The sequence below is a fragment of the Tiliqua scincoides genome, chromosome 10 (genome assembly GCF_035046505.1).
Source record: "Tiliqua scincoides isolate rTilSci1 chromosome 10, rTilSci1.hap2, whole genome shotgun sequence".
Lineage (NCBI taxonomy): Eukaryota > Metazoa > Chordata > Lepidosauria > Squamata > Scincidae > Tiliqua > Tiliqua scincoides.
In genome coordinates, this window is record NC_089830.1 from 5,897,797 (window position 1) to 5,907,092 (window position 9,296).

The 9,296-nt window shown below is 47.7% G+C and overlaps 1 protein-coding gene across 1 annotated transcript; it reads right to left on the minus strand.

Moving 5' to 3' along the window:
- Positions 1–451: 451 nt before the first annotated feature.
- On the minus strand, positions 452–3,026 carry NCMAP (non-compact myelin associated protein). The gene is made up of 3 exons (XM_066638213.1): positions 2,939–3,026; positions 1,509–1,593; positions 452–599 (listed from the first exon to the last, which is right to left on the minus strand). Exons 1-3 carry the CDS (start codon positions 3,021–3,023, stop codon positions 452–454), a joined length of 318 nt encoding a protein of 105 aa, XP_066494310.1. The 5' UTR covers positions 3,024–3,026.
- Positions 3,027–9,296: the final 6,270 nt, after the last annotated feature.

Consider the following 9,296-nt stretch of genomic DNA (forward strand, 5'->3'; position numbering starts at 1 on the left):
GCCACGGTGATTATGATTGTCAAGCAGCCGTCAACTGATGGCTATAAACATTGGCTCAGGGGCACCTTCCCTCTCACCTCTTCAGACTCCTCAACCAGCAAAACATGAGTCTCATCCTGACATAGAGAGAAGGCAAGACAGCCAGGAATTATAGGAATTGATCTACTAACTGCCCCGTCCCACCTGCAGCCACGGAGACAAAACCCATAATTTTTGAGACTGGGTGCCATTTTGGCATCGCCTCAGCCATACTGAGACACTCACTGTTTTCCCTTCTTTAAAAATTAAAGAGAAACAAAGGTGGCTAGCTGGCCACCAAAAGCCAACAACTGGAAGCAACTCCAACCAGTAGCAACTCCTGATTCCCTCTGCCTGGTTCACACCAGGCCTCTCTAGAGCCTGTAGGAACTGAGTTGCCTTTTCATTTGTCCTTCTGCAGGGCCCTTGTGCCTCATGGCCTCCTGTTCTGCATATGGATGTCCACAGGGATTAATGTTGCTGGGGTGGTGTGGCCAGCGCTATGACTGTTGTGATCCAGTGTGGAAGGGATTGTGGCTTTTGCGTTCTTCGGTTCCAGCTCTCGCTGTGTCCTCATGCGCCTACAACAACCAAAGCAAATTTTATAGTCAGTCAATCAGGACTTGCCGGTCTTCACTTGACAACTTTGACATTTGTATCCTGGCATAATGTCCTTGGTTGGAACAAAGATCTGTTCAATCCTTGGGTCTCTAAGAGACAAGCTACATGAGCAATTTTCAACTGGTGTGCCATGAAAAGTCCGCAGGTGTGCCACGGGATCTTAGAGCACAGCAGTTGAAAATAGCTGAAAAACTCTACTGCAGTGTTTCTCAAACTGTGGGTTGGGACCCACTAGGTGGGTTGCAAGCCAATTTCAGGTGGGTCCCCATTCATTTCAATATTTTATTTTTAAGATATTAGACAGGTCTGTGACTGTCTAATTGTCTAATTGGCTCTTGGAACCATCACTCTCATTGGTGCATTTTGAGTTAAGAAAATCCACTTTTTGTTACATAAGGGAGTTGTGTTTTCTTTTGCTCATTGTTTGGCCATAACTTTTGATAGAATACAGATCATTCAAACATTACGTTCTATATAAAATTAAATTAAATCCATTGCCTATCAAATGATATATAACATGATGGTATTATTCATAAATACCATGGTTTTCACAATTTTGGCCAGTAGTGGTGTCACACACCCCCAGGGTGTCACCCGGTGTGATCTGCATCCCCACACATCCCTAGTGATGCCACTGCACCAAGCCATAGTTCCTTCCCTGCACACAGCCTTCTGGGTCTTGCAAAAGGAAAAACACAGAGCAGGACAACACAATTTGAGCTAAAATGCCACCACCACATGATTTCAATGGGTCATGTGAAAGTGCCCACACAACACCACCCACAATCTGCTTGTTGTTCTTGGTGTGTGTGGTTGGAGGGGGAAGGAATGTTCAGGGACTCGAGTATCAAGCCAAGCCACTGACTCACCTATTATACATTTTCAGCAAGAGCAAAATCACCGTGAATATAACTATGACGCCCACCACAATGGCTGCCACAATCGCACCAGAACCTAACAGGATGGAGGAAGGAAAAGAAACTGTAAGAAAAACAGATCAGATGAACAGCCATCCCCATGCCTGAGAGTCAGAGACCAGCCTGATGTGCACCTCAGGGTCAGGCATATAATGGGGAGGGGGTTAGATGCTTTTCCTTTGAGAAGCAGACCCCCTCCCAATGGTCATGCTACAGATCTCTTTTGAAACATCCTTCATTTGCAGAAGTACTTTGACATGTGGCAGGAGGAGCTGCTTGGAGAAACACCCCGATCCCCAGCTGGGTACATGTAACTGTTGGAGTGGTTCATTGTTTCTCCCTGCTTATGTTCAGAGAAAAACAGATTCCACAGACCAGTGGAATGGGAGGGAACAATTGCCTCTCAGCTACAAAGTGATGTAGCTACCTTGGGCTTGTCACCATCTCTCAGCCTCACCAACCTCACAGAGTGGTTGTGAGGAAAGGAAGAAACTGTGTACACCACCCTGAGTTCCTTGGAGGAAGGATGGTAAAAAAATGTGAATGAATGAATGAATGAATTCCCTCCTACCTGCGTTTAACTCCACTAGGGAAAACACTGCACTGAGCCTCAATGACGTCACTAGGGTTGGTGTCACCCTGTGTGGTACCTCATGATGCAACCCCATGAACCGCATCTGCCCCTGGAGCTCTGGTTATGACTGATCTGTCCTGCCAGCCATCTCCCACCCTCCCATCAGTAGACCTGCAGAGAATGAAAGACAAAAACCAGGCCGGCCAGGAGCCCAGGTCTACCAGGCAGGTAGACCTGGCTTTGCAGAGGAAAGCAGGGCACAGAGGTTGTCCCACAGCTCCTCACAAACAATGATTTAGGGCACAATCCTAACCAGGTCTACTCAGAAGTGAGTTCTATTTTGTTCAATGGGGTTTACTCACAGGAAAGTGTGGTTAGGATTGCAGCCCTTGTAAAACAGTGAAATATACTTATTTTACACCTTCTTGGAATATTTCTTCAGAAACATATAAAACATATAGAACAGAACCATATAGAACTCTAGCCCCCCACTCTCCTCCACACTTCCTTTCCCACTCTGGTCCCCTCTTCCTTTTCAAATCCAGCAAGCACTGGAAGAGAAGTGGGAGTGGTGCACTCCACAAACTATCACCCGAGGCAATTATCTCAGTATGCCATGGACCGGCTGGCCTTACACAAGAACTGCTACAGAAGTGACAACTTAAAACCTTTTCAGTATAGTACCATTGGACATGTTTTCCTGTTTTTGGATCTTTGGATCTGGCCCTATAATATAGTTGCGGCTCTGTAATGTAGTTCCAAAGCATGGACCATGGGAGATAACCCCAAAGTGCCCCATCTCTCTTACTCTGATAAAGAATTTGTTCTTGAGATTTTCGGGTCACATTTGTCGCCAAGAGGGGGTCGTCACCTATGGGCGCAGCTGTCGTCATCTCGATTCCAGCTAGAAAGAGAAGAGGAACAATAGTTTAGAACTGCACAAAGGAGCCATTAGGGAAACACAAAAATCAAGAGGGCAATATCACTGACTGGACTAATGTCTGTTGATGGTGGAGCATGCAAGCTCTCAGGTAACACAGAACCTTTATTTAAACGACTCCAAAAGCATCCCAAGTCACTGGATGCTGTGCAAAAATTAAAAAAATAGAAACAGCCCCAGCTCACAACACAAAGTCCACAATCTGTTCAGAGTGTGTCTTCACCAAATTTTAACCTTTGCAGGCGAATGCTTCATGCCCTAATTCAGAAGCCAGAGCCTTTTTGCCACTTACTTAAAATGGTTTTAATTGAATAGCTTTTGGCATAATCAGTACTCCTCTGTGCTGCTTTTAAATTCCTTTAATTTTTATCGAGTTCACAATTCAGTTACTGTATTTGATTGTCTTTGGTAGCTGGAATTATTTTCCGTTGTGTATTTTTATTATTGCAATATTGAATTTCTGGGCATTTTAATGGTTGCACGGTACCTTGTGGGCCTCTTAGGAGGCAGAAAGGCAGGGTAAAAGTTCTTACAACCCAATCCTAGCCTGCACTGGAACCAGGGGTAGATCCAAGGGGGGGGCGCCAAGGGTGCATGGTCGTCCCCCCCCCAAACTGCCAGCAGGTAAGGGCACCTGCTGGGCAGAGGAGCAAAAGTGGGCACCAGGGGAATGCACACTGGGCAGGCACTGGCAAGATTACCTGGAATGGGAGCCCAGGTCTACCTAGCCAGTAGACCTGGGCTCCAAGTCTAGGCAGGAGCCCAGGTCTACCCAGCCAGCAAACCTTGGCCACAGAGGCCATCAAATTCAATCCAGAGCCCAGGTCTACCCGCCTGGTTGACCTGTGCTCTGAAGTTGGTAGTGCTTATGGCCCCCCTCCCTCCAACACAAACACTGGATCTGCCCCGACTGAAACAGGCAGGCCAAATGGCCTGCGCTGTATTCAGTGCAGGTTTGGGGCTGGCAGTGGTGCAACCCGGGGCAAGGAGAAGAGACACCCCTTCTCTGGGTAACGCAGCATTGACCTCCTCAAGAGGTGGTGCAGATCCAAGCAGCCTGGCCAGGGTGACCAGATACAGTGGAAGTCAATGCCTATACCTTTAAGCATTGTATAAAAGAGGGAATTTGGGCAGCTGCAGCTTTTCAAACCCTTCCATGTTGAGATGCACCCAACTCCCAGGCCCGGTTTGCCCACCACCTGCCCTGGAATGCCCTTGCAACACCTCCCCCCCCCTTCCAAGACCCCTGTGCCAGCAGCCCACCACTAGTACAAACTAACTCTCTACCAGCACTGCTGGGGCTGCATTTGGTCTCTGGAGGCCAGTGCATGTCCCCTGTCCTTACTCATCTAGTGGCACAGAAGTGCCTTAGAGCACTTGCAACACTGAGAGGCTGGTGCAAGGTACTTACACCAGCCTAGGATGTGTCCTACACTTGGTCTCACACTCCCAGGGTTTTGGGTGCTCAGAGTTGTTGGTTCTGAACCCTAGAGCCCTCAAAGATCCCTGTTCGGTAGTACTGCCACCACCCTGTAAGAGCCAGTGTCCCAGTCCAGGGAAACCGAGACCCTCTAGGCTTAACTATAGCCCTTGTAAGCACTGAGCACTTAAAGTCTCAGTCCTCAAGTTACTAGTCTACAATGAGGATTTTTGGTAGCTTGCTGAACGGCTAAGCAGGATTCTGAACCTTTGTCCCCAACAGACAATGAACCAACATGGTAAAAGGATTTTTACTTTATTAAGTACATAGGGTTACAAAAAGTTACAAAATGCAGCAAATGCTAGAGGCATAAAAACTTCTAGGAAACATATCAGCATAAAATAATAAAGCTAACTGGCTATCTCTATTAATTCCTAACTCTCACCTGGGTCAGCTTCTTTTGTAGATCCTCAGTTACCTATGAGGCCACATGGTCCTGGCGGGACAGGATGTGCACTCACCACCTCTCTCACCAAGAGACAAGGAACAAAGACCCTGTCCTCTGGAAGTGGGGCTGGAAGCCCCCCCTCTCAGCTCTTCCCTCCCCCTGGAGATCTGCAGCTGCATTCCATCCTTGATGGTTGTCTTTCTGGCTGCCTAGGTGCTACATAATCATCATACATTGAATTGTAAATCCTGGCAGCTAGGAAATGCAAGTCACTTCTGTGTTACTGTTTTAGCTTGGTTCAGGCCTTGCAATGCTACTAGGCCTGAACTGTACATATTCATGACAGGATGCACTTTGGATTGTGCCCTTAGATAAAGTAAAATATTCAGAGATTCAAAGATTAATGGATGAAAAAATCAGAGAGGAGCTCTGTGGAAGGGCACCTGTGATATTGTCATCCCCCCCCCCCTTAAAGATCTGGATGTTGTGCAGTTCGGCTTTCAAGAGGGGACTGCAAAGAGGCAACACAGCTCTCCTACCATCCACTTTATAAGTATAAAATTATTCATGGGATGAATAGAGGGATGTTCTTTTCATTTTCACACAATACCAGAACCAGGGAACAGCCACTAAAACTGAGTGCTGGGAGAGTTATAACAGACAAAAGTAAATATTTATTTACCTAGTGGATAGTCTGTGGAACTCCTTGCCACAGGATGTGGTGATTGGCCTAGATGCCTTTAAAGGGGGATTGGACAGATTTATGGAGCAAAAGTCCATCACAGGTTACAAGCCATGATGGATATGTGCAACCTCCTGGTTTTAGAAGTAGGCTATCTCTGAATGCCAGATCAAGGGAGCGGCACCAGGACACAGGTATCTTGTTGTCTTGTGTGCTCCCTGAGGCATCTAGTGGACCACTGTGAGATATGATCTTATGGACTCTCTTATAAGATCAGAGCTTATGATCTTATATACTCTCTCCCTCCAACTGTACCTCTAGACCAGGCCTATGAAACTGACTCACACAAGACAAAAGTCTCAGGAGCCTTTTGTCAGTTTCACCTCTGCAACCAGTTCTGCTGAAGTAGGAAGGCAAAATCTGGGGATTCTGAGGAGAGATTATAGGGTAGAGCTGACCAGGGGTGGGGGGAGCTTCTCTACCCCCTGCTTTGACAGTTGTTTTCTGCTCCCATACCAAATCTCCTCTTTGCACACTGAATGCAAATACCCAACATGTTTGTTTATTTATTTGGCACACTCTTGGATGTCATAAGTGCTCAAGGATGATCACACAGCTTCTGGCCTTGGGGAGGAGAGCAGGCCAGTGCTTGTGACATGCACACCTTTCCCACATGTGAAGATGAAACAGAAGCAAAGTTATGTAGTCATTCTGGATGGTATCACGGGTGGCACAGACAAGCTAAGTCTTTGGGCAGTAATATTTGTCTGCATAAACCTCTCAGAGGATCACATGCCAAGGACAACTTTGTGCTGTGCAGCTTGTCACTCAGTGGTGAGAAAAGCTGCACTTACTGAAACTTCCCCTCTGTACTCCCATTAGAAGTCCTGGAGTTCTGGTTTCCTATGCATTTGATCACTGCACCGATTTCCTCCTCTCCGCTTGCTTTGCCAAAATGCATCCAAACCAGACCTCAAGGCCAAACATGATGCAAAAGTGGCCCTCTCTCTTCAACCAGCATGACAGGAACCAGCATCACAGATAGATCAACAGCAACAATGCTGATCACCCTGGCAGGAAGAGCTGCGGGGATGCTGCTGCATGATCCCCACTTCTGCAAACGACACCAACTTTTGGGTTGGACTAGATGACCTTGTTGGTTCCTTTCAACTCTAGAATTTTATAACTTCCTTTGAATGAAACTGTTGGCATTTTTGCAAAATCTTTTTTTTTTTTTAAACACAGGACAAGCAGAGCATAGATAAGGCAACAACACACTTTTACAAGGCAGCAGATTTATCCCTCCACATCACCACCCCAGAGCACCTTCAGCCAGTTGGCAACCTTCAGTCTCGAAAGACTCTGGTATCGCGCTCTGAAAGGTGGTTCTGGAACAGCGCCTAATGTGGCTGAAAAGGCCAATTCGGGAGTGACCTTCAGCCAATCCTCAGCCTCAGTTGGTTCCTTTCAACTCTACAATTTTATAACTTCCTTTGGATGAAACTGTTGGCATTTTTGCAAAATCTTTTTTTTTTAAACACAGGACAAGCAGAGCATAGATAAGGCAACAACACACTTTTACAAGGCAGCAGATTTATCACTCCACATCACCACCCCAGAGCACCTTCAGCCAATCCTCAGCCTATCCTCAGCCTCAACCAATCCTCAGCCAATCCTCAGCCACTTACCTCTGTCTGTCTTTTCTTCCCTACCCCAAAGGATCAAAGGCTGCTTTTGTCTCACACACCTGGCCCTCTGTTGAATTTCTCCTTTGAAACACACAAGAGCAATCTCCAGGAATGGGGAGTACCATCCTCTGTTCATTAGCACCCATTGAGGAAGCATCAACCACACATCCAGGGCTATTAGCCTAGCAAAAGACTAGCCATCCAGCAGCCATGTCAAATTAAGTGGTAAGTCTGGGCAGGAAATAGTAGCTGTAAGTGAGAAACAAGATGCTGGTCTGTCCATTGAGACCCCATGAAATCTCACCTAGTACCACCACGTGGCGCCCCCCTCTCTCTTCCTGCCACAAAACCCACCTTTGCTCCAGCTCTGGGAAGGAGATCTGCTGTATCCTTTCCTCCCTCCTCCAAGTTTCATTTGCAATCTGGCATCCACTGCAGAAGTAATTACTTCTAGGAAATTATCCCAATTTGCAAATGTGCCAAGGCTCCTTAGCTATAATGGGGCCTTGGCTCTGCTTTGAGATGCAGAGAGGAAAAGCATCAGGCACCTGGGTTTGAGAAAAGGGAGGGGAGTGGACCACCAAGTCCTAAATAGCCCCAAACCTTGAATTCATCACAATAAGGACAGTTCTATAAATGGAATTTTAATGAATTCCCGCCCCCCCCCCCCGCCCCCAATGAAAATCCACCAGACAGTTGCTGGTGGCTTGCGGGAATGTTGGCTTCTCTCTCTGTTTCTCACCCCCAGTTTTCAAAGCGCAGAAGCACAGGGTTGTTTGTGTCCGGCCAGCCTGCTCATTTCCGGCCCAAATGGGGAGAAGTAAAAATGAAAATAACTCAGCCCCTGAGTCCATAACTAGGTCATTCTCCTCTACGTGAATGCCTCCTTTGTGTGCCCAAGGCAGAGTGACTCCCTTTGCAACATGATAATCTAACTGTGGTCAGGGTCCCCTTCTACCTCCCACCCCCACCCAATTTGCACCAGAAAGAATAACTGACAGTGCAATCTGAAGTGCGTCTACTCAGAAGTAAAACCTATTGCACTCAGGAGCACTTATTCCCAGGCAACTGTATATGCGCCACTAAGCCCAAAGGTGCGTTGCTTCCAACAGTATGCAACCTCTCAGCCCAAGGGTCACTTTTTAAATTCTATTATTTTTTTTAAAGATGGCCATTTCTTCTCAAAGTGGAACCTCAAAGGGCAATCTGTCCCACCACCAGCCCTCCTCAGCAAGGCCACTGCCAAGCTCCTGCTCAGTGAGGAAATTATCACAGGAAGCCAAGTCAAGGGGCTGTATCACGGGAAGTGAACAGTGGTGTAGTATGGCGCCGTTTTGCTCCCCCTGCCAGGAATGGCTCCAAAGGGAGAGGCCGCTTGCCTGTCCCCACCAGGCTGGGCGCTCTGCCCCCCCCCTCCAGCTACACCACCGGAAGTGGCAGAGAAAGGCTGGACAAATGTTCTTTCAGAGTGGGAGGGGAATGTGGGCTCCCGGGAACAGCTAGGAAACAGGACCAGAGGGGACTTCAGTGTGGTTCAACAGCAGGGCTGGTCCACCTTTCGTCCTCACGGTGTACGTGGTTCCTCTCCTCCTTTTGTCCTTGCAACAAGGCCATGAGGCTGAGAGATCATGATAATAATCAGCTACCCCTGGCTGAGCAGGGGTTTGAACCTGGATCTTCCTGGTCTAAGTAAGTCCCGAACCAGTACACCGACCTGGATCCCTCCGCTGAGTTACAGCCCCCTTCCCCAGGCTGTGAAAAACAGCTTCCCCTGAAGTACAATCCCCCATGCCTTGCACCTAGAGCTGGTTACCAGTTTGGAAGCCCGTGGCAATACCATTCAGGTACTGGTAGTTGGCAGGTGAATGGTAATTGCAGCAGAACTCCTGTGGCAGGTGTGAAGCATGAACCTCTGGAACGGATTTTGCGGCAAGGAAGGGCACCACTGCCAAGGGAGCCGAAACTCTGGCGGCAGCTCCAGCCCAAAA